This window comes from Marmota flaviventris, chromosome 12, assembly GCF_047511675.1.
Source record: "Marmota flaviventris isolate mMarFla1 chromosome 12, mMarFla1.hap1, whole genome shotgun sequence".
In the NCBI taxonomy this organism is placed as follows: domain Eukaryota; kingdom Metazoa; phylum Chordata; class Mammalia; order Rodentia; family Sciuridae; genus Marmota; species Marmota flaviventris.
The window spans coordinates 89,137,550-89,164,071 of NC_092509.1; the positions used below are offsets into that span (position 1 = coordinate 89,137,550).

Sequence of the window (26,522 nt, forward strand, 5' to 3'; positions counted from 1 at the left end):
GTAAAATTAAGGACATACATTTTTTAAAATTTATTTTTGTCCAAATATACCATATCCAGTCTCCCTATCACAGTACATAGGAAACACACAAAGTTAAGAGAAAGTTACAATTGTCTGAATGATGGGGGGAAAATTAGATAACACTTTAAAGAAGTTTTCTTAAGATATTGTAAAACTTATTTTAGAAAAAAACTGTTCTGCTTAATTTAGTTGCTCTTCCAAAGTAACCTTATTATGAATATATTAAAAAGATTAACAAATTATATCAGGCTCAGTGACATATGCCTGTAATCTCAGCAGCTCAGGAGGCTGAGGCAGGAGGATGGCTTTTGCCAGACTCAGCAAAAGCCAGGTGCTAAGCAACTCAGGGAGACCCTGTCTCTAAATAAAATACAAAATATGGCTGAGCTGGGATATGGCTCGGTGGTCAACTGCCCCTGAGTTTAATCCACACTATTGAAAAAAAAAGAAACAAACAAAAGAAAATTAACAAGTTATATTTATTGTCTCTAAAATTTCTATTACTCTAAAAATATCTTTGATTTAGCTTTTTTACCTTATACTACTTGAAATGAGCCTTATAATTGATTTGAAGCTCAGATGTTTGTTTGGGTAGCTACTTTGACAAAATCCATGGTTTATAAAAATTTAGTGCAAGAGTATAGGGAGAGGCTGTACAATCAAAAAATCTCAGTTAAAATACCTTTTAAGTGTTTGAAGAAATTACCAAAAACACATTAATTTTTATCAGTAGGTATCTATTCTATGGCGTTTATCTTTTTAAAATGAACATATAACTTATTAGTCTATGCTAAGACAAAACAAAAGTGATTTGCAGATTCTTTGAGTCCTTTTACTTAAAAATTTAAAAATAATTTTCTTATTAATTTCTTTATCAAAAATATTTGTGCATATACTAAAAATTTATGTAGAGAATAAAACTATGACTTTGCAAAAGTATATATATCATAATTTATTCAAAGGTAAACAATACTTCCATACCATTTTGGTTAATATTTACAAATTTTACTTCAGAAACTAGAGACCATATTACCAGACTTACAATCGTAGATGAGGCTTCTTTGCCTCAGTGAATTTAAGAACATACAAAAAGGCAAAGAGATTGAAGTTATGAATTGAATTGTTAAGAAAAAGATAAGTAAATTCACCTGAATCCTAAATCCATTCACCTTTGAAAAAAATCATATTGCCTGTGTAAAATATTTCACTTCTTGGATGAAATGCAAACATTTTCCTTTTACGAACAGCATAATAATTGCTTCTGTAGCTATAAATGTAAAAAAAGTTCATATTTATTTATTACTTTTTCTGAAAAAAAAATCAAAGTAGATAGTTTATTTTTAGCTCAATTATATCTGTGCTATAGGTTTGTCTAAACTGATCAGCAACTATCAAATCTACATAATTTTATAAATGTAATGAAAGAATAATTGTGACACGTTAGTATAATGTGATAAATGTTAAGCTATACTTTCACAATTTAAGAAGAAAAAAGTGCAGACAATATTATTACTTATTCCCCTCTTTCTTCAACTTAGAATCATTAATTGGCAGCATGTATGTTTATCTATCACAAAAAAATACTAACATCTGAAAATAAATGGATAATAACTATTTATATTATGAAATATTATCATGTGTGCAACAGTGTAGATATATATGTGGTACCAATATACAGATATAGCATGTAGTATTGTTATGTTACTATTAAATGAATTACCTTTGGAATTAATGGTCAATGACTGAGATAATTGAATTCTGTGTTGTTTCCCTTAAAGTTGGAATAAAAATTTAGCCTATAAAACTATACAAAATGATTAACAGCTGTGTAACATAAAATAAAATAATGTTTAGTCATTTTATGACCCCACAAATTAAGCCATTCTTTTAAAACTTCTAACACCACCCCCATCTTTGATTCAGTAATATAGTCAAGAGGTCATAGCAACAGTGAATCTTTGTTGTTTTACTGGGCCTGACAAATGTTTTGTTATGTTAATTGTCTACTCTGAGCTTGGCAGCTCATAGGAAATATATCAGTCATTAATTGCTACTTCTTGAAACTCAAAACTCCTACATATCAACATTGTATATCAGTCATGCTTGCGATTATGTTTTTTCTTCTGGTGTTTAATTTTCATAAATTCCTTCTGATAAATGTCCAGATTCATCTAAAATGCTTCCCTGGCTTTTAAAAAACCTACCACTGTTAAATTAAAAATGAAAATGAAGAAGTTGGGTGCATCCAGGGACAGGAGGGTGAAAGAAAGTAGATAGTTTACACTGCCAACTGCTCAGTATTTAGCTGTTTTAAAAACACTACTTCAGTGCTATGATCATCGAGGCCATTAGGGACATTTCACTTTTACCAGCCAAATGGAAAATAGTGTCATTTGTGAAATGTGGAAGCTATACAGCAAGAGTGTTAAAAAAGGTAATTTTATATATAACACTTAAACATAATCAAGTTATGGGGAAGTAGTATGGATTTAGTTTTACAAGCATTTTTTAAGATCAGTATGATTTTACAGAAGTAATTAGAAGGTTATTACTACTAAAAATCCGAAAGTCAATTTATGATACTCATGTTGGATTTATTTTCAGATTAGTGTTTGGGTAATATATTTAGTTTTAATATTGTTATGTCTGCAAAATTTAATGAATAATGACAGAATTAAATTTATAAGCCAACAAGTGTACTAATGTGAAAAACTAATACAAAAATAGCCTTTAGGAGTCTAGACAAACAACTTCATTTAGAGTAATTTAGTAGTTAGAGATAAATCTTTTCAGTAACTATATCATCTTGTTTTGTTAATATTTTAGGCTGTTTTTCCTATTATATTGAGTACAAAATTTCCTGTGCCAACAGTGGCTATTTATGTGGGGGGAACTGAATTCATACATGTGCATTTAAAAAAAAAATCAAGGAAATTAATTTATTTTAAATACATTCAGTACATTTGTGTGTTCACATAGAATTTAAATGCTAATATGAAAGGTCAATGGCAATGTGGCAATTATGTGAGCATTATTTGAATGAAATTTGATGATGTCATTCTTGTTTTCCAACCTTTTTTATTAGATGGGTAGGAATAAAATCATAATAAACATTGTAGAAAAGTAAACATTATGTGGATGCACATAATAGATGCTTGCAAGTCAGAATTTTTAGCAGGCAAACATACAGCCCTAATAAACTAATAGAGGCTCCTTAGAGCCAAAAAAGCCATTTTTAAAGTAATGTGCTGGCTGAACTGGCAAGAGCCCATTTGTGTGCTCTACAAAATAGTGGTGCCCCTAGAGGAGCTGAGTTACATTAGACTCTAATGACTGTGACTATTTCATTTAAAGACTTCCAAAGGTTATGATAGGAAGATATTTATGTTCTGGAAGGCTCCAAGTAGAAAGTAAAATTTAGGTAGATACAACAATGCTCTTATTTAATATAAACATAAAGCATCTGGATTGAATCCTGAGAAGCCTTTATGTAAAATGTTCTCATTATGATAATCAAACCCAACAGCATGTTTTCAATTCAGCAATCTATTGCTTTGTTTTTCCAAAATTTAAAATGAATTCAAGGTCTAGTTGCAACTAAGGTGAATCTCGTCTTCATGACAGGGGGAAAAAAAAATCTGTACCAATAATGTTACAATTTTATGTAGGAAACATTAGCTCTTATTTCTTTCCTAAGTTTCCCCAAAGTCAAAATAAATCAGTCATGAAGTACTATATTATATTGCTATAAAAGAAGCAAGCCAAGCAAACAATAGCCACATGATCTTGGTGATTTTCTATAATTATATTTTGTCCTGCATTTGTGAATCCTGGTAAACCACAAGGTTATATTTAGGGGATTGGGATTCTCACCATACTTGTTGATCATCATCCCAGACTGAATAATGAGATTTATTATCTTACATGCTCAAATGTCATTGGTCAAAGTAAACCAAATGACCACAGTAAATTTAAAGTGTGCTAGTAATGTAAGCTTGTCTTGTATTCAGAAGAAGAGACACTGAATATTTATATTTATATTTAATATCTTCTATCTGTGTTGTGGTACCTAGCTTCCCAGAGATTTTTTTTTTTTCTTAATGTGTTCTTGTCACCACTTCTCATGATTATTTCAATACCTCTCATCAGAGTTTCCACCAAAATAAAAAGTGATTATAACAGTGATTCTGTATCACTATATTATAAAAGAAATACATTAAATAGAAATGAGAAACCTCTTACATCTCAATTCAACATTTATTTTCTCTATACAAACTGAACATGTTGAATATACACTGTAGAAAGTGTCATGTTTTACTTGATTCCTTATAGGAAAATATGGGGGGAAACTGGGAAAATTTCCAATAAATATCTGGAAATTAACACTTTCCTATAATTATTAACATTACTGGGGATTTATTTATTTACAACTTAGTTATTTTGTTAAGTGGGCAATGTCTCCAGAGTTGGCTCTTTCCTTTTGGTTGCTGCATGACAGAGAAAATAAATTGATCATATGGTGTGGAAAAGTTTTTTTATGTATGTGAAATGATAGAAATTGAAACTATAAATGTAGCAGAGTTTAGCAGATTGAGGTAATCAAAAGCACCTGATAACTACAGAAAGCTCCCTGAAAGGTAGTCCACAGTCAGAGGCCCTTCATATTTAAGGTGTGTGCATCGGCAGATGAAAATGCACCCAAATCAAGTTAGGTGAGGTACATTTTTATGAGAAAATCGTCATGAATTATTTAATCTGTTTAAATATCACACAATGTACACATGAATCTGAATGTCCCATAGTTCTGCATAAGTATACAAAATTTTTGTTTTTATGGATCAGATAAAATCAATTTAATTTAAAAAAGAAAGCCTCAGACCCCAACAGTTAAATGATTATACTAAAGTATGAATGAATAAATTATAATTAGAAGACCTCAAAATATTTTTTGTGTAAAAAGGCAAGTGTACAGAATTTTGTTTAGCATGATCTCTCTGTGCAGTTCATGACCATGACTTCATAATAAAGGGAATGGAGAAAGAATCATTGGGATGATGAGTATAAGTTTGTTTTTTGTTTGTTTTTCATAGAACATGATTACCTTAATTTTTTCTTTTCTTTTTCATGCTTTTTCTTTGGGGGGTGGTAAAATCCATATTTATATTCTATGCATAGTAAAATCATTTTTATGGCTACATTTCTATTTGGGAAAAGTATGTTAGTGGAAGCTGTTCACTTTAAGTGGTTTGTTTTTCCTACACATACTTGGGTTTGAGCATTCATTCCAGTTACATAAATTATAAATATTGTTTCTCCTACTCAGAGACTGTGACATATCATTACAAGCTAAAGTCATTGTAATCGAGTGACCTTAGCTAAACTACCAAGTGAACTTTTCAAATGAGAGCATTCAGATAGATTATGCATTTATGAATAAAAATAAATTTGCTTTTCAGGGAGTTTGGCCGCTGGAAAGTAAATAATCTTGCAGTTGAAAGAAGAAATTTCCTTGGCTCCCCTCTGCCTCTTGCCCCTGAATTCTTCCGCAACATAAGACTTTTGGGACGGCGACCTACCCTTCAGCAAATCACAGAAAACCTTATCAAGAAATATGGAACTCATTTCTTGCTATCTGCTACTCTGGGAGGTACGATTCTTTGAAAATATTTGTGCCTGTGTGTGCTTGATCATAAAACTGTATAATCACTTAAATGTGCGAATTAATCCAGATAGCTGCAGTTTGAGTAATTGTATAATATATCCATTCATTTATCCCTCACATTGAGTGTTTTAAATGCCATTACAGTATTCATATTCACAACATAGATGAATATCACTTACTCTATGCCAAAAAGCTATTTAAAACCTAATATACATTAAATACAGGCATAGTGACTATATTCTGTGATACAAATGTTATGGCAAATTTTGTTTAAAAAATGTCACTGGTAGAAGTCATTGCTTCTAGAGAGCAGGAAGTGTTTACTAGAGGTAAATAGTAAAGATCTACAATTAGATTCTTTCCATTATTGTATTATTTCTGGTTGTGTTTGACATATGATATAGTAAAAGAGAAATAAATGCCAAGAAGTATGATGCATAATGTGAAAAATAGAGATTAATAATTTCACTTATTCCCAATTTGTAAATTTTTTAAAAATTAAGAAATTCTTAATTTAATATTGCTATGTATAGAATTATCACAGTGATATATTATTCAGCACTTTGGAGACACTAAAATGATATTTGCGAGGTATTGTGTAATAAGTGAATTATGACTTTTTCCTAAGATTTAAAAATATCCCATATTTCTATATTTGCAATTTTGTATATGACTTGAAATAATATCTAAATATTCCATGGTTCCTAAAAATGAGTAATTTCTATAATTCCTATAATGAAGAACACTGAATAAAGCTGGATAGGAAAGTTCTGGAAATAAAAAGTCCTGTTTCCTTTTCAGTTGCTTGATAATTTTAATAGAAGACTGGTGAGCTCATTCATGCAATTTTTCAATGTTGTGAAAGAATCTTCCTTAAAGTCATTTCTTTCCCTTCCCTGCCTTTCAAATCTGTATGAAGTCATCCGTTTATAACCTCAGAATGTTTCCTGGGTCTTACTCTTTCCTGGTTCTCAACAGACCAAGTCACTATTACTTTTTCTCCTACAATATTTCTATGGTTTGTTCTCCACACAGAACTTTTAAAAACCTGAGTGTGGTCATCTTCCTTGCTTTATCTAAGACCAGGAACTGCCCACTGTAAACGAAACCTAAATATCTTGCTCTGATTTATGAGGGCCCTACTTTGTGACCTAGAGCAAGGTTTCATCTGAGCCCCCTCAACTCTCTCTTCCTCATGCTCTATTTTTTTTAATCACAATAGGCTTCACATATTTTAACCAAGTCTTACTTTCTCAGAGAATCCCTTTATTCTCTGCTTTTTCATGATCTTACTTTTCTTTCTTCAAAGTATTTATTATGTAAAAGTATTTTACCTGTGTACTGGTTTGTAATCTCTTTCTTGCATATTTTAGTGGAAACAGGGGCCTTGTCTGTATTTGTCATCCCTTCACACAGTATCTGTAATGGTGCTTGGTAGACAGTAGGTTTTTCTAACTATTTGTTCAATGAGTAAATAAGTGGAACTATGCTTTTCTAAGGGACCAAAGTTGCCCAGTTTCCGAGATAAATGTAAAAGTTTCAAATATTGAGTGAGGGTAAGTGAGTTCCAATTCAGGAAGAATACTGAAAGAAGGAAGCAAACCCAGCAAGTCAAATGGTTCAGTTTCACAAATGTTTAGAAATGGAGAGAATGAGAACCCAGGCAAGGGCAGATGAAGAGAGCAAGGACAGGTTAGAGAAGGAGTAGATCCTCCTCACATTTTGAAAACATATGACTGTGCCATAACCTTGAGGATTTAAAGAAAAGGCTGCTCTGTCCTTTGTTATTTCTCCATTCCATTTTCTCACTAATGAATTATAATAAAATAATAAAACAAAGATATCAAACCTGAGGTTGAATCCTTATCTACACCCTCCCACCAACAAGCAGCCCAATTTTAACCAATTGAGTCTTTAAAAACCATTAACTTCTCTGAATTTTAGAAAGAGAGAAAGTAGCACCTATGTGATAAAAATATGAAAAAAATAGTGTAAATATATGGAAATATCTTGAACACTGTGTTTGGCATACTTGAAACATAGTGCATTTACATTTTTGTTATGAAAGTAATGTAGGTAGACAAAAATGTATAAATACTTTCAATAATTGTGGAATTCTATAAAGAGTTGAGAGATTTTGAAATAATATTAGTCTTCATTATTTTTATTATTACTGCAATACTGTTGTATGGAAAAGCACCTAAAAGAATTTTATAACCTAAAATTCATTTTCTGAAAGAAAAAGAGAGAAAGGAAAAATAGGAGAGAAAGAGCAAAAGGTACATATGGCTCTCATGGACAATTCTGTTCCTGAGTATCAAAATTTTGTTTATTTTTTATTTATTTTACTTATTCTGTTATTTTGATATTGTGAATGCCACACTTTGGCTTTAATGTTAGTTTTTGTTTTGTAATTTTTAAAATAAAACATGTTTCAAGACCTTATGGGATTAAGTCACTTTTTCACTTTGACTGTTCCAATGATGGCAAACAGCTTGCACGTGACATCATTTTAAATATAGAAAAATCTCAGATGCCACTAAAAATGTCCAAAATAGTAAAAAATACAGCAAAGTTTCAGGATACAAATTCAACATAGAAACATAATGTAAAGTAGCTGTACACCAATAGCAGTTTATCTGAATAAGAAATCAAGAGAGTAGTCCCACTTCAGTAGCTACAGTAAACAAACAAAAAGCAACAACAAAATAAAACCCTATCATATTTGTATCCAAAAAGGTGAGAATGTCTGTAATGAGTTCTATAAAACATTCATGAGAAAACTGAAAATGACACCCCCCTCAAAAAAAATGGAAAGACATCTTGTGTTCACCAATTGGAAGAATCAGTATTGATAAAAATCACTCTACTACCCAAAATGATCTATTGATTCAGTGCAATCCTTGTCACAGGCTGAATGGCGATCTTCACAGAACTAGAGGAAAACAATACTAAAATTTATATGAATCACAAAAACCTCAAGTAAGCAAACTCATCTTGAGCAAAAAGAACAAAACAGGATCACACTACCTGACTTCAAAATACACTTCAAAACTGCAGTAATCAATGATGACAATATATATTCTCAAAATTGTTTTGCTTGAGTTATTTAAAAGTCTTGTTCAAGCATATCTTTAAGGGCATTGGTTTCAAATGAACACCCTCAATCACTTCCAATGTTTTATATATTTCTTGGATTTAGTGTTCATTTTATTTTCTATTTAAATTATTTTTTTCTTCAAATGTTACTTGTATTTTTCTTCATGAATCTCTATTGGGTAATGATAATAATTTAGCATAATGAATGAAATCATTAAATGGCTTAAGGATATAAACTACCTATAATTATACTATGAATGTTTTCAGATAATTTTTGAAATTGTTGCTGTTGTAATTGCACCAAACCTGTTTTGTTGGTGTGAGTCTGTCATTCCTATGCTTTATCTGGTTGAATATGAATTTGAATTACTTCACTTTTTTATTAAACATAAGTTTTGTGGTTTTTAATTTGAGATAATTCTTTCTTTTACTCTTTCCCTTATTTCCCGTCTCTGGCTGCCCTCCTAAATGACTAAGACCAAGGCATAATAATACTAGTATATATTTTGTAAATAATAATATTAATAATGCTAGCATATAATAATGTGTCATTAAAAACAAGCAAACATTTTAAGCAAAAAAACTTGACTTGTTAGTTTTTAACACTGTGCTTTCTAAGTACCTAAGTCTTTACCTATGTTTAAATATTTTTTTCAAAATAAGTTGAGTGTAAAATACTATCAGTAAAAGAAGTGCAAAGGAAATAAATGAAAAATGACTTTTTTTCCCAAAGAGTTATTTAGTGCATAATATTATTGACATAGACATAAAACTCTGGATAGCACATTTGAAACCTTTAATAGGATATTTTATGATAGATAAAGCTGGTGATTGAATTATCTTCCTATAAGGAAAATATGTATAATAAAAAACCTTCTTCGATATAAATCATTTTCCCCATTTATTGCATTTTATAGCTTCTAGACTATTTATCAATATAGTAATTCTTCTTGCTGCTATTTTGGATAATGATATCCAAACTCTATCACTGTTTAAATGTCTAAAATAAGCTCCACAATTTAAAGAATCAATCTTGAAAAAGATCGCACTCCTGGGACATATTGATTTCTAGCTATGAAGTATATTTCATGACTGTGTTTGTAATATATTTCATTATAATTCAATATGCAACAAATATTGAAATAGAAGTGTATCTGTGTGCTGAAGACAGAAATACAAAAAACAATGAATGAATAGAAAAAAAAAAAGATGCCTATAAATTTGTTGGTCTTTGGAGCATGAAGAAGTGTTCACTTAAAGTGCTGGGTCCAAATTCTGGTTCAGCTTAAAGATAGAGAACTATAAAATTTTCACTAAAGTTTTTATCAAAATATTTATAAAGTAGTTTTAAGTGTGCCTGAACCTTACCTCTGGAACTATACAGACTTACTCATCCAGTTCCCACCTAGTCACACTAGCACTGAAATCCTGTGGGTGCCTCTGGTATTCTTGCCTCCGTCAATTCTAAGGTAGTGAGGAGAAGGCTGAAGTATAGGTTCTCTCCTGACCAGGTCATCCTGTCTAACACAAGAAAAGCAAGGGGGAAGTTTCCTCTCATCAAGCCGCATTCCTACACTGAGTCTCTTTGCACACAACTTTTTGGGCAGAGTCAGAAAAATAGTGACCATGAGGACCATTTGGATAAAATACCTTCCCAGTTAGAGTATTAGACGTAACACTTTTTTTCTAATAATATCTTTCAAAATTGGGTCAAAATTAATTCTAGTGCCAAACAGATGAATTTTAAATTTGTTAGTTTAAAACAACTTTAAATAATAAATTTTGTCTTACCCTAGAGTAAATCCAAATTCACCACTGTTTTTGAAGGCATAGATTTTAAGAGCCAAATTAAATATTTAACTTAGTTGACTTGTTTTCCTATGAGAGTCCATATGAATTTTTTTCCTGAATGTGTTTCTTATGACAATGTATATTTTGGTTACCACATTAATAAATTTAAGCATTTTTTCAGATATTCAAGTTTATTTAAATATAGAAAATATTTTGTATGTTGTTGGAATGTAAACATGCATGATTGATATCCAGAATAATACTAACTTACTAGAATAAGTATTTAAAATAATGACTTCTGCTACTACCACCACTACTACTATTTGAAATAATCACCACATAATGTGTAGGGGTCACTGTAGCTGGAAAATATTCCATATAGCTTGATAATATTACAAAATAGTTTTCCTCTATGTATCTCATGCAAAGAAAGAATGAAACTCAGAAGTTAAACAATAAGACACAAATGGAGAGAATATCAATTATATTTCTCAATATTGTTACATCCCTAAAAGAATTTCAAATATTCTCATTTAATTTTACAAATAGTCAATTCTCACTTTTCTCTACGTGAATTATGTTCTATACAGTGTTTTCACAGATTGTTTTAATTCTCTGCCATATACCACCTTTTTCAAAATCAATTAACAGCTGTCATTCTCATTTTCACTTTTTCTCTTCTTAAGAAGTACAAATTTACTTTAGTTTAAGTAATTGAGTAAATCACTAAATATATGTAAATTCATGTCTTAAATATGAATAATCACTTGAAAATTTGGATAATTGTTTATTCTTTTGGAATACATATTTCATTTTAACTCTTTTTTGTCTTATCATCTTGGGTGTGGAACACCTATAAAACTTAAATTGAGGCTGGGCATGGTGGCTCACTACTGTAATCTCTGCAGCTACGGAGGCTGAGGAGGGAGGATGGCTAGTTCAAAGCCAGCCTCAGCAAAAGTGAGGTGCTGAGCAACTCAGTGAGACCCTGTTTCTAAATAAAACACAAAATAGGGCGGGTATGTGCCTCAGTGGTCGAGTACCCCTGAGTTCAATCCTGGGTACCCTTCCAAAAAAATTAAATTGAGCAACAAATATACCACTTTGAATTTATTATTATGTTTATAGACATCTATTCTTTTGAAAAAATTAATAGGTGTGTGATTAGAGCATTTTAAAATATATGTATATGCACATATCTTTTGGTCAGCTTTTTTTTTTTTTTTTTTTTTTTTTTGCTGTGAAAACCAAAAGACCTAACAAGAACAGTTAGAGAAAAAAGAAGATTATTTTGGGCCACACTGTTTAGGGTCTCAGTCTATAGATAGCTGACTCCATTGCTCTGGGCCAGAAGTGAAGCAAAACATTATGGTTCAAGGGTGTAGCAGGAATATAGTTCAGGGCATGGCACCAAGAAGCAGAAAGAGACTAAGTTCAGTTCATAAAATATACACTCAAAAGGTATGCTCCTCATTGACCTACCTCCTCTAGCCACAGCCTACTGACCTACAGGTACCACCCAGCTAATCTCATCAGGGGACTAATGCACTAATTAGGTTAAGGCTCTCATAACCTGATCATCCCACCTCCAAATTTTCTTGCACTGTCTCACACATGAGCTTTTGGGGAAGACCTAATACATAAATCATGACATACATATACTGTCATGGAGTCTATACACACACACACACACACACACACACATATTGTCATGGTTTATATATACACACACACATATGTAAAAGATATATAAGCTCTAGATTACTGTATTCAACCTATTTTCATATACCTATGTCAATTTCATTGGCATAATCATAGAAATGAAAACTTGGGAATTAATGGGTTAAGAAAAAACTTTAAAGAAAGGAAAATAAATATTTTCTGAAGTTTGCTATTCTAGAGAATCATGAAATAAATGGCAATGAAGGGGAAATGACTACTATACTTATATTTAAAACTAAATGCATACTCATATTTCTTAAGATTAATTTTATCAGTTTTCTCCCTCTCTTCTGCAAGCACCTGTGTGTTCTCTCTCTCTCTCTCTCTCTCTCTCTCTCTCTCTCTCTCTCTCTCTCTCTCTCTCTCTCCTTCTCCTTCCCTTTCTCCCTCCCTTCCTCCCTCTCTCTCTCTTTCTCTGGTAAAGAAATTGAAAGATCTGAAGTTAAAGCACTGTTGCTAATTACTTGTAGTACATTACATGATCATTATTTACTAAAATGATTTAAAACCTTTTGTGTCAATAATAATGAAAGAGAGAAAAACTAAGATTAAATTTGCTAGTTTAGCTGATCTTTGTAATAGTGTTTCCAGCAAACAAGAGAAAAGACAAATGTTAAGTTGCAGAGTATCAGACATGTGATTGTATTTTTTTTTCTATTTCTTTTATATAGCACATTGATGAGGCACATAAATCATGTATCCACACTTTGACATATATGCACTGAGTTATCTATGACAGTTCAAATGCCCCAAATCTCCCTTAGAGAACAACTCAGGTCACTGACAAAGACAAATGTTTAAATTGGTAATAAATTTTATTGTGGTTTAGAGCCTTAGTACTTGAGTGTGGTCCATGGGCTTACAGCACCAATATCATCTTGGAACTTGTTAGAAAGGTAGCATCTCAGATTTTGTCACAGATTAATGAATCTGAATCAAAATTTCAAGAAAATGGATAGGTGATTTATATGCACATTAAGTTTGAACAGCACTTTGTACGATCTATATAAATTTCAAGTACACTCTACTGTTCCAGAAATATCACTTCTGAAAATTAATCTCTCCAAAATAGTAGCAGAACTTTGTAACTATACATGCCAAAATATTTTTTTTAAAAAACCACTTAACATTGTTTGTAAACAGCTTCAAAATTAAAGAAATTTTAATATTTTACTCAGGGTAGATTCATTGACACCTAATCTTAGATCTAGTTCTAATGCTTTTATTTTCCCCACAGAATTACACTATCTGTAGTGTTATAGGCTTCTGGGCAAATTTATTCAGAAAACAAAAATTCAGTCTTCTCTTGGAGGTAACTGCTAGTAATCATAGGTCCATTGCTTTCTCTCAGGATGCTTTGCAAAACATTTTTTAGTATAAATTTAGCTGTTTCTTTCCATATTACCTTGCAGATGGCAATTGGTGTTAAGCCAACGTGTCTATTCTTTTTTAGCTATCTTTATATATTTGGTTCTGAATCATTCCAAAAACCTATTTTTTTTCTAAGACTGCTTATTCTGTAAGTCTATTTGCTTCTAAAATATAATATTTTCCTCTACAACACTCTATTAGTAGAATGATACCAGAATTGATACCTTTAACATGTGGAAGGATGATGATGAGTTGGGAGTGACAAAGTAAAAAAGGAAACTGAATATGATGTCAAAAAGATAATACCCCAAATTTCATGGACTTTAACACAAGGGATAATGTAGTCTCTCATTGTCCAAACTAGGACAACAATTTTGAGGTAAAATGTTTTATCAAATATAAGACCTACAATTACATTTAAGACATATTTGTAAGGTTTATTCATGTGAGAAAGATATTATCTCAAATAGCAGTTTTGACAATAAGTAAAAATCACACTAAAGCAAAACAGGCATCACAATAAGATTTTCAAGTGTGAAAAAGTTGAATGACAAAGTGATATCTACCATAAATGCACACTTTTTTTCTGGGTGAAATGTATATGTGATAGATAAATACAAACACAAAGGCAGTAGCAATTTGAAAATAAATAAAATAAAATACAGCCAACCCATAAGAGTTAGCTTTGTTATAGGAGAATAAAAAAGGCCCCTCAGTGTATCATAACAATAGTAACTGCTATAATGTTATATATCAGTGGTTGTAAGTACCCTGTGTTTCTACTCTGTATGACTTCTCATTCTGGAAATCAAATGGAAGGAGATGCCCCTTTGGAACATGCAATCCTCCCGGCAGAGGAAAAACCCAAGAGAAATGCAACTGTGATGCCTGTCAAAACTTATACTAGATGGAGATGCACATCTGGTACACTTGTATTCCACTGAACAACGCATTTTCCCTTCCAAAACCAGAATGAAGGAAACACATTCATGAACTGTCATAGTTCTTCTCTATGGACATGAATCCATGTGTGTTTGTCTGTATCCATGATGGAGCAGTGAATAATTACAAAGAATAATACAGGCTACCACATCATTCTTATAGATTTAACCCTAGACTTATGTAATCATTCTATTGTCCATCATTTTTAAACTGTTTTTAGAATGTTATTCATATCCATATATATATATATATATATATATATATATATATATATATATATATATATATGTTCTGCAAATTATGATTCTCATAGACTCAAACAGATGATGTCCCCAGGACAGGGGGAAAAAAGACATTTTAGTAAGAGTCACAGCATAACAGAATTATCTAGTCCAATAAGCTAATAAGGACATAACAGTAAATCTCTGATTCCATTTGTTTTAAAGTCCTGTGATCCTCATTCTCTATAAAATATCCTCAAATACATGTTTTTATGTCCATAAACCTCACAGTTTTACTTGGATAAGACACAGCTGCATGATTTCTGTATAGAAAAATCATGGCTTTTTATATCCATAATCATTAATCCTTTTCACATTTTAACAGACTCAGAATATTGAATTGTTTTCAAAATCACATTTGATTTTTATAAAATGTGTGAATATCCTTTGGAACCCATGTCCTACTTATGATCTACAGCTGTTTTTTTTTTTAATTACCTTGAAAACGATTTTTTAGTTGATTGAGATGTTAAATTTGAGTGTTGCATGCCATTTACATAGAATTCTAATGAAATTTTATAATTGAATACTTTTGAGAAATTTACAGTAAAAGCTGAGAATATACTCAGATGTCTCAAGACTGGAAAAATGTGAAGAATGTAAATATCACAAAAGCACAGTAGTTACATATAATTTAAAAAAGGGAGGGGGGGTGGGTGGAGCTGGGGATATAGTTTTGTTTGTAGAGTGCTTGCCTTGCATGCACAAGCCCTGGGTTCAATCCCCAGAACCACCAAAAACAAACAAACAAACAAAAAAAACCCACAAACAAAAAACAGATCTCTTAGAGAGAGAAAAAAACCAAACCTATTCTCCATGTAGATTGAGAGGATTTGCAAAGAAATCTTACATATTTAATAATCCATGATTTCCTATGCTTGTACTTTAGCACAAGCTAGACAGCTTACATCAGCCAGTTGTCTTGTCTGTTATAAGTAAGGGCTTAAAACAGGGCATCCATAAAAGAACAATTGCAGTAATTTAAGCTGCAGCTTTAAGCTGCCTCACATGCTTCACTGCAGGGCGCAAGGGAAGCTTTTCCATACATGGATTAATGTTCCACTACGGAGAAGAATCATGAGCAATTTTGGAATGGATTCTCCTTATGAGGCTATTGGAAATGATAATTCACTACTCTCTTTAATAATCCCATGTATCTTGATTATAAAATCTACTAAAAAACAATTTTGATGAAGTCTAGATTCCTGAAATGAAACTCTGTAATCTGAAGTTCTTGCTTTTGAAAAATTAAAACCTCCTTGTTAACTGAGAGGTCCCAATAAAAGTAGGAAAAAAGATGAAATCAACATTTATTGTACACCTGTGTCCTGCTAGGTTCTATAGAGCAAATATACTGCTTAATTTTCCCAATTAATTGAGAGAAGGATATTTCCTCTGTTTTGGAGACAGGGATGTTAAGAGCACTAGCATCATGTTTTGCACGATGATGATTTTAGATCACCATTTCCCTATGCTCATCTTTGCTTAAACGCATACTTATTTTTTCTTTCATATTCTTACAGTGAGGTCATTTCTGAAACAGTGATCACTGGCTCTTGCTACATATCACTTGACAATTTTGTCATAGAACAGACTAATATTTGAAAAAAACAATCTTAAATCAAATCAATTTTTACTGACATTTAAAAAATAAGGGTTTGCTGCTTTCTTCCACTGGAGTGAAGTATGACTCACCTGGAGTCATGAAAAAGTTCAGAGAACTGTACTGGGAGAGCTTTACTCTTGATATGGCTACAGATCATTGAATTTGTAAAATAAGTGGAAAGGCAGGCTTCCATTCATCACAAAGAAGACAAAAGAGCTAAAATTACTAGAAATGTCTAGGTTTGCAAAGAGTTGCTTTATATGATTCTAAAGAATTGTGGTGAATAAAACAGAATGATAGCATGCTGACAACTTTCGAATTCGTACTGTGTTTGAATCGGAATCTGGACTCTTTACAAATATCTATTCCACACAAGCTGCTCTTGAGGAGAGAATTACTATGCTTAAGTTACATAAGAGGAAACTGACTCTTAAGTAGTATCATTCAAGATCATTCAATCACTAAATTGAAGCAAGCATGAGAACCCAAATCCATTTGATGATAAAAATTGGAACAATTACGTCTAAAGTATAATAACTAATTTTATATTTTTCTGTCTTCCAGGACTCATAATCCAATGAAAGAATCTCTTCTAGTGGTTTAATTATCTCTTCTGCTCAACGACATATACTTTTCAATTAATGTTTGAATATCTCCAGTAATGAGAAAATTCACTACCATACCAAAAGGAGACTTAGTAAAAATGAATTTTTTTCACATATTTAAATGGCCTTCTTGCATCTTCAGAAGGCAAAACTAATGTCTACTTAGTCAATTGAGACAATGTTTTGAACGTAATACATTACTGAGTTGAAGAAGACATTACATATAATTTCTAAAAAGGACTGGTAAGCTTTCTTTCAAATACAGAAATCTGTAGAAAACAATGAGAATGCAGCAAAATTGTACTTGGATGCTTTCTCAAAATTTTAACTATATTTTCCACATAGAATCATCTGGCAACTGAGTAAATCATGTAGAATTGCATTTTAGCCATAATATTAGTCATGAACTTACCAAGTAAGAAATTTTATTATTAATTAATGTGTTTTAAACCTGGGCACAATGTGCAATGAGAGTTGTGGACATTCATGCCACTACATTTTTTTTTTCCTAAATGAATATTCAAACACCCAAACTAGAGAGACTTCTGCAATGATTTCTGATACACTCATTTGTAAACATATACTGTGGAAAACCATACCTACCACTCCTACTATACCTACTCACACTCTAAAGGACACTGTTTATTGATTTTTTATAATTTTGTATGTCTTTAGAATATTTCCCCTAAACTGATTTGCATTTAAAAGTCTATGTTCTTACATAACTTAATTATTTTATGAACTCAATACACAATTAGGGACAATTAATTTTTGTGTGTGGCTTTCTCTATTTATTTATTTTTTTTCATTTAAGATTATCTTCTTAAAGACTTTCAGTGCTTAAATACCATGGCAAGGTATATCCAAAGGCATTACGTCATCCTATCTCCTTCCTCTCCTTTTAGGTGAATATTTATAAAAATATTTGGTTAATCCTTCCAGTGTTTGTTATTTTTTAACAAAAAGAAGTGTGCACATATATTTCTATCTTTCCGCTTTCTTTTACTATTTAAAAAGGCCTCTTGTGAAACCTTTTATTCATTTGACTTTCTTCATGTCAATGTGTAGATATGTATCCTTGCTTCTTTTTCCTGGCTGCACAGTATTTTTCCAGATGGCTGTAACATGCTTTATTCCTACTGGTAGGTGTTTGTATTGATTCCAAATGCTAAAGACAAAACCATAGTGAGAAAATTATTTGAGTATTTTCTACAGTTTCTTTGAAGTAGATTTTGAAAAGTGGGATTGCTAAGTCAATTGTTACAAACTATCACGGATTTTCCCTTCTTCTGAACTCTACTATTTTGCTGTCCTACTGGCAGTGTATCAGAGGGCTTGATTGCTTGCCATTTTCCTATATCTTTGTTTAGATTGTCAAACTTTGGGGTGTTGGAAAATTCCAGAATAGTGAAATAATCTATACATATTTTGATTTATGTTTATTTTTATCTTTTCTTACCTGAGCATTTTTTCCCAGTCTTTTTCTGTTTTCCTTTCTGAATATTGTTTTTCTTTTCCTTGAGTCTTTAGAAGCTCTTAAGTTGTACAGAGATTAATGCTTTGATGTTGTGTGTTTTAAATATACTTTACAAGTGTAAAATTTGTATTATTTATGGTGTTTTGTGATAGAAAACATTCTGGTTTTACCTGATTTAATTAATTTTTTTGTTACTTTTGAATTCTTAAGTATGAATGTTTTTCTCAATCGGTGTTTTCATAATTTTTTCTAGTAGTTTAATGGTTTCTTTTCATTAAAACTTTATATCTTTTATATCTTGAGTATTTATCTTGTATACAATCACACAGTTTATTTTTCAAATGACTATTTAGATGTCACAGTGTCATTTAGTAAGTTTACCTTTCCCTAGTCAATTAATACCCAGACTTATTTTATGCTAATTTTACTTATGTATTTGTTATTTTAAGGATTGTTTCCATTACATTTGTCTATTTATTCATATATTAATACTCACTGCTTTATGTACACAGATCTTTTAATACATATTCATATATGATAAGATGTTCTCACTCTCACTTTTAGAAATTTTTTCCAGTAAATTTACTTAAGGAATTTTCCATTTATAATTTAGAACTCACACAACTAGTTCCAGGAAATAAAAACGACCTGCTTGTTTTTAAATCAGATTACAATTATATATTAACTGAAAAGAATTTGACATAATTTAATGTTGAGTATGGCTATTAAAAAAGTCATAGTATCTGTTAAGGACTATTTTGCAAATTTCAGGTTTGGTTGACAATTTTTCTAATATATGTTTTGTATTTTCCTGCTGTTTTAGTGTGCCTTTATTCATTAGTACTTATAATTTGTTAACAGTTGTATATTTAATTTGTAATATTTTAATTTTGACTTTTGCCTTAGTAAGTTCTGTTATAGTGTACAGTTCTTTGTTCATTGATTTCTCTGAGTTTTACACATGTATAAACATATTGCCTACAAAGAATCAAAAGTCTAAGTATTGTTTCCTTACTTTATTGCTCTAATTTGCAATAAGTTTATATTATTTATAAAAGTATATTTCCATTTTGGTATACTTACTTTTTTAAAACAATAGTACCAATTGGGGATATGTTTGTCTGGTTCTGATTTCTATTGGAGTACTTCCAGGATTCTACCATTAAGTGAGATGCTGACTATAAAGCTGAGGATCACATGTTTTACTCATTTTAAAGATAATTTATTAAGTCGCAATTAGTCAGGAATAGTTATAATTATCCATCAAATACAGTTAAGCATCATGGTGATCAGGATTTTTTTATTTTAAAATATATTATTATGTTGAACTGATAAATATTAATAGTTTCCTAATATTGAATCATGTGTGTACTCACTGGGATGATCCTACTGGGTAATAACACAAGAATTTTAAATTTAAACTTGGATACTATTTGCTTTTGCTTTATTTATGAATTAGAATACTCATAAATTATAATATAATCTGTTGTATATGTTTGTGATCTTTTCGTGTATTTGTGCCAATTTTACAATGCTTATAAAAATGAAGTTGGAGACTGGACAAGGTAGTGCATGCCTGTAATCCCCAAGGCATAGGAGACCGAGGCAGGAAAATCTTGAATTGAAAGCGAGCCTCAGAGACTCAGTGAGTCCCTATGCAACTCAGTGTGATCCTGTTTCTAAATAAAATACAAAATAGGGATGGGGATGTGGCTCAGTGTTTGAGTGCCTCTGAGTTCAATCCCTTGAAGTTTTGGCAAAATTTCTGCATGAAGTCATTTGGGTCTTTGGCATTGTGTTGGTATTTGTGTGTCTGCAGGGGATCGGTGACACCTTATTTGTAAAATGTTTCCCAAAATTGTTCTTTTCATATTTTTTAAAAAGGTTTGTTTTATTATGTGTTTACTATGTCAACTCTTTATTCTCTTTTCTCTGTCCACTAGTTGTCATATTTTCTTGTTTTTCTTCTGAAACATGCTACTTTGGGATTTATAATTTCTATTTTTTTAAAAACTCATTAACACATGCTTTATTTCTTTAGCAATTGATTTTTATTTTACATAGTCTTGTTTTTGTCATTTTCCTTTAGTTTTAGTTATGTAGTTAATATTTTATTTTCACAATATATGTAATGTGTAATTAAGTTTATGGATATTTCTCTGAGCACTGCCTTAGCTTAATCCTTTATATTTTGGAGTAATGATTTTCTTGAAAATTTATAATTGCACTTTCATTTATCCCATATTAAAATATTATATGGATTCTATCTACATAGAAATCTTATTTTTTAATCAAATTTTAGTTTTATATTATGGTAGTTGGTGAATGATACTATATTTGCTTTTCAAATTTTTCTAATTTACAAAGAATTTATTTGTAATAAAGTTTACCATCATCTTGCACATGTTCTGTGTACTCTTGAAACTCATATTCTTGAACATGAATTTATGAAAATGAGCTTTTTTATTTCAATATAACTACTTTAAAGTAAATTTTTGCCTCTACTATTAATATAATGTTCAATATTTACCTATAAGTTCTTAAGGACTAGGTTGTATAGAGCTCTTTTATCAGTTTTTGTTTGCTTATTGTTTTTTTTTAGCCACCTCAAGATAAGATAGGTGTATTAAAGTCTCAAATATTAGCAGTGCACATCTATTGTCCCTGTATTTTCTGCTCTGTGAAAAGTGTTATTAAAGCAGTTTCTCAGGTCTCAAGGAAATGCACACTTAGAACTTTCCTTTTTCCTCATTTAATAATTTTTGGCCTGAATTCTATAAGATCTCAGGTCAGAATTATGAGCTTTGTTTCCTTTTTATTTAGATTTTCCTTTTAATTTTAATCTTTCTGAGACACCCTTCCTGCATTAGTGATAGAACTGTGTTAGGAGTTCTTGGATCCACACAACCCTGTGGTGTGTATTTGTTTTGGAATTATCTCAAAATGTGGCATGAGGGTGAATTTTTCTCATATTCAATGGTCATCCAATTTCCACACTATTTGGTCCTTTACTGGTAATGAATGATTGTTGGGGCTTTTTGTTTCTATAGCTTTTTATATATATATACATCCTTTCACACTCTGAAGCTTCCACCCCAAAACTGTTCATTGTGCACATGAACTAATGCTGTCACAGTTAGACTCACTTATTTCATATTCTTGACAATTTTTCTTTGGCTGTTCTATTTGGCATGTTTGACTTCTAGTGTGCATGTTAGGGTCCGCATACAAAACTGGGAATGTAATTTTCATGAATGTTTGTTGACATCTTACTCTGATATGGATTGACCTCATCTCTTATAGAGACACAGATGCTCTTAGAACTGGCTTTATCACCTGAGCTATGTCATTTTACAAGTGGTACATTTTGTAAGATAGAGGGGAAATGTTAACTACTCAAATAGATGATCTTATTTGGCCTTTTATAAACTAGCTTGTCAATTTGTATATGGGCATAATGCCAGTGGAACAGATGGGCTCCCAAGAGAGAGAAGCAAGCTTGACAATTACATGCAAGATGAATATCCAATAGTATAAAGTCTAAGGATTGTGAGTTCTTCTTATCTAACTTAAGTGACGTGGATATTTTTTGTTAACATTTGAACACTGAAAAATGTAGCTGAATTGTAACATACTTTAAGTTTCACAATTGAGAATTCATTGCCAGTATCTACATTTTTCATGGAGTTTAGTGATTTCCATAGAGCTTATTAATGTACTATATTTTAATACATCATATGGAAGGAACCTCTGAATTCTTTCATATATTTTATAACTATATATATGAATAAATAGTTTCTGTACACTTTAAAGGTGCAATTGAAAACTTCTGTTTCTTCATGTTTCTGTTTTGATTGGTTGTTCAGTGGTAAAATATTTCTGGATTTATACAGTTCCACACAACGCTACCTAAGTTCATTTTGTAAAATCTTAATTTGCTTTTGTGCCATATGAAAGTTAGGTAAGTTTTACTACATGAGGATTTCAGCAAAATCCAGAGAAATTATTCTGCAAATTTATATTTATACTTATGTACTTAGTGTGTATTAAAACTTTTAACACCCCTGCCTCTTTTCTAGGTATTTGGAAATATTCATAAATTTTTTTTAAAAATTACAAAAGTTTTTGCCTTTTAAGCATGCTCATTCATTTGCAGATAAATGAAATAGTGGTTTTATGTGGAAATGGAAATAATTTGAACTATTATTAATGCAGGAGAGGAGTCACTCACAATTTTTGTGGACAAGCGGAAGCTGAGCAAGCGATCGGAAGGAAGCGATACTAGCACCAACAGCTCTTCTGTCACCCTGGAGACCCTCCATCAACTTGCTGCTTCCTACTTCATTGACAGGGACAGCACTCTTCGGAGACTTCACCACATTCAAATTGCATCCACTGCCATAAAGGTATGAATGAGTTCATTCTAGCTTTGTCTTATTCCTTTTTTCCCCCATCTCCAAAATGCATTTCTAAATATTTGATTAAATCACTGTTTTAAACAATCACATTACAAAAATATATTTGCTTTTCCTTTTGGTCCAAATTATGTAATATATTTAAGATGAAATCATATGCACTTTGACATAATTTCTTCCTTCATTATTGAGTCCTGGTTTTTCATGCTCAAGAATAATTGAAATAAATATATTTGAATTTTCTAAGCTTACCCTGAGGTACACATACTCATTCACAAAGTATGTTTGGAAACACATTTATTGTAATGATATCATTTTTTTGTATTTTTGTATTTTTATGGATTTTAATATTTAAAAAGATGGGATTTATTAGGCCCAAAGTTGTCAATGGCAAAAAATAACATCAGGAAATCCTGGAAGATGTTTTTGAGATACAGTCAAGAAATTAAGTACTTGGTTGTAAATTTCTAAAAGTAAAATATATCTAAAATGAGTCACTAATGCCGTGTGCTTACAAAACTCATTTGACTTTATGTATACTAAAGCTACATTTACTAAATGTGAAAAAGGGGAAAATAACTATAGATCTAAGTTTGAAACAAACAAATAACAAAAAAAAAGATGAGAGGCAGAAGGGAAGCTAGAGGAAAGGGAAGAGAGAAACAGAGAAGGGAATGTGTGGTCTCTCAAACTGGAACCATAAATTTTTAAATATTAAAAAAAAACATTTATCTGGAAGTTTAGGTCAAATGTTATTTTGTGTAGCCAATAGTCATTGTTAAAACTAAGCAAGACCCAGCACAGTGTGATCATAGACTAAGATAACAATGGCAAAATAAAATATAAAGAGCATTCCTAAGCTCTTCAAATCTAACATTTTATAGTTAATGCTAAAAGCAGACCTTAAATAGAACATTTTGTTTTTTTTAAGTTAAAATTAATGTATGCATACTTTTCTCAGTTGGTTGAAAAGTTGTTTCAATATCTTCAAAAAGATACACACTGAAGTATAACTTTTGTCCTGGATATACTGGAAAAGGTGTTATGGAAACATCTTTAGCTTAAGGGTTATACAAACAATAATTCAAAGTTCTGACATGTGTGTCTTCAATATTACTAGTAGACAGGGCTGGGGAAAAGATTTCTGTGAGTGTAAATTACACAATATACTTAGTCTGCTTCTGACTCTAGGACTTTGTTGTACTGAGCAACCAAGTACATAAATAATATTTATGCTGTATAGATAAAAATATAACCAGCACAAATTTTGGTGTCTTAGTTAATTTTAAAATGTTGTAAGGTAGGATATTGTTAGAGATATTTAGCTTGAGGATGCTGAGAAGAAATAGACTTTCTCAGAAATCAATTTTAATGATATTAAAGTAACTTAAACTGTATTTTCTAATAGAAGAAAGCATTGTTGTAAGTGCAGTTTATTATATAGTTATTGATTTCTTTATTCAACACCAAGTAGAATTATAGAATAGAGTTTCTATACTAATACTAAGCAAGAAATATCCATGCACATTTCATGTCTAAACTTATGATTTGCAAAGGCACATTTTAAGGAGGCATGTTATTGCATAAAAGCATTGTTCTTAGACACTGGTGACACAACTGGTGGTAGGAATTCATAGAGTTGATGCTCTACTTTGTAGAAATGAGCCTCCTAAGGGAAAGGACTTTAATAGGAAGTGTATTATTAGGAGCAGCTCTGAAAAAAGACAAAGGAGTATCTTGGAAAGGGAGTCAACAGCCTTACCTTGACAGGCACCAAAGAATGCCCTTTCTCTACTAACTGTGGAAATGAGATCCTAGGCATTCAGAGGAGGTATCTGAAGGTGTGTATTGAGTGCTGTGGATGGCAAGAAAGGAGGTGAGGTGGGCTTTAAATCAGGGGGAAGAAACAGAACAGAATGGGAATGATGTGGTGAGAAGTTCTTAACAGAGGTTCATATTTGTCTTTAATGGAGGAAAACAGGAAATGAGATGTGTGCTAGCTGGCAACAACTTGGCTATGAATATAGGCATGAAAGTGCTCAGGTGGAAAAGGGTGAGGAAGTGGTAATGGGATGGACAGGAGGTCACTAGATCTCTATGGATTTAATTTAGGTGTGAAGGGAATTCCTTTCTGAGACAGTTGTAATCACCAGACAGAACAGTTGACTGATGATCCTCCAGGTCAGGTTTAGCTGCAATCTGAGTTAACCTGAAGCATCCTAGAGAAGACCTCTTGCTGGTGTGCTGTGTTAAAGGAGGAGCAGAGTTGACTGGTGTGCTCCCACACTGCAGGTTTACACATCTCTTAATCTATGTGCACACTCATGTTTGTGTGTTTTTCTAGGGAGAATATATTTCCTTTTCTTTAAGGGGTAAATTAGCAAATACATCTCTACACAGATATATGATTTGCTATTTTAAAATTCTAACATTCCAAGTGATTCAATATGATTTAACAGGATATAAAGGACCAAGAAGGTGTGGAAGCAGGGGCCATGCTGAATCCAAGGGCATCCCACTAAGAAAATTCTTCACAGTCAAATAAATAATCCAATGCAAAGTACCTAAGCAGTGTCTCTGAAACCTAGAACTGAATTCCATTATGTAATCCCTAAAGGCTCAATTTATTGCCTTTATATTTTAAAGAATCAATCTAAGTATAGCAAGATCCACAATTTCTTTCATTTGGTGATTTAATTTGCATTATTTACTGCCATGTAGTGGACATTTAATTTCTTGAATAAATGTGAATGATTTTGTCCCTTGATTCACAGAATTCAAAAGACCAAGTATTGCTAAAAAATAGAGTCAAATATAATTGTTTCCAGACAACAGCAAAAATATAATCAAATCTGCAAAATCATGCAAGCATTTATCATGTGCATTCTTGCAAAATGTAAAAGAGTTGTGCAATTAGTGTTAATTATGAGCAAGTTTCTAAGAAATGGAATAGAGCACTTTGTTGTCTTTATTGCTCATAATTATGAAAGTAGATGTGAATCGAGGCTCAATAACACATCTATAAATTAGAAAACAGAGGCTCAAATACCCATGTAACTTAATTAATTGTCACACTAGGGCAACTATTGACATATATTTATAATACTATTTCTCAATATTATTTATAGTCTAGTAGCATGTCAAATATAATTTATAGAATTGAATATTATTTCTAGAAGATTCAATTCAATGGATTCAGGTTATCTAAATACATCTTACTAATTTATAGTTTATCTTGAGATAGCCTAATAAACTTTTATATAATTGACAATAATGAGAAAGTTAAAATATATTTTATATGGGGGAAAATTGAATATGTCACCTGACTTCAAGTATAGCATAAGCATTTTTAAAAAGTGTTTCCACCATGCATTATGTTTTTAAAATTCTGCAATGAGTAAAATTAAATTATTTTAACTCTTTAAAAAGTTTTAAGATAGTAATTTTTATTTTTCTTAAATAATTACTGATAACATTCACTGTGCTGCCAGTTTTTTTTAACATAGGAAAAAAAATCAGATTTTTTTAAA

The 26,522-nt window shown here is 31.3% G+C and overlaps 1 protein-coding gene across 2 annotated transcripts in view; it reads left to right on the top strand.

Moving 5' to 3' along the window:
• Brinp3 (BMP/retinoic acid inducible neural specific 3) overlaps window positions 1-26,522 on the top strand; it is a 361,370-nt gene that overhangs the window by 160,729 nt on the left and 174,119 nt on the right. The window contains exons 2-3 of one of the 2 annotated variants that reach the window (XM_027948824.2): window positions 5,478-5,668; window positions 22,793-22,983. In XM_027948824.2, the coding sequence (XP_027804625.1) occupies window positions 5,478-5,668; window positions 22,793-22,983 (382 nt within the window). The remainder of the gene's footprint in view (window positions 1-5,477; window positions 5,669-22,792; window positions 22,984-26,522) is intronic. The other variant, XM_027948825.2, reaches the window with a different exon arrangement.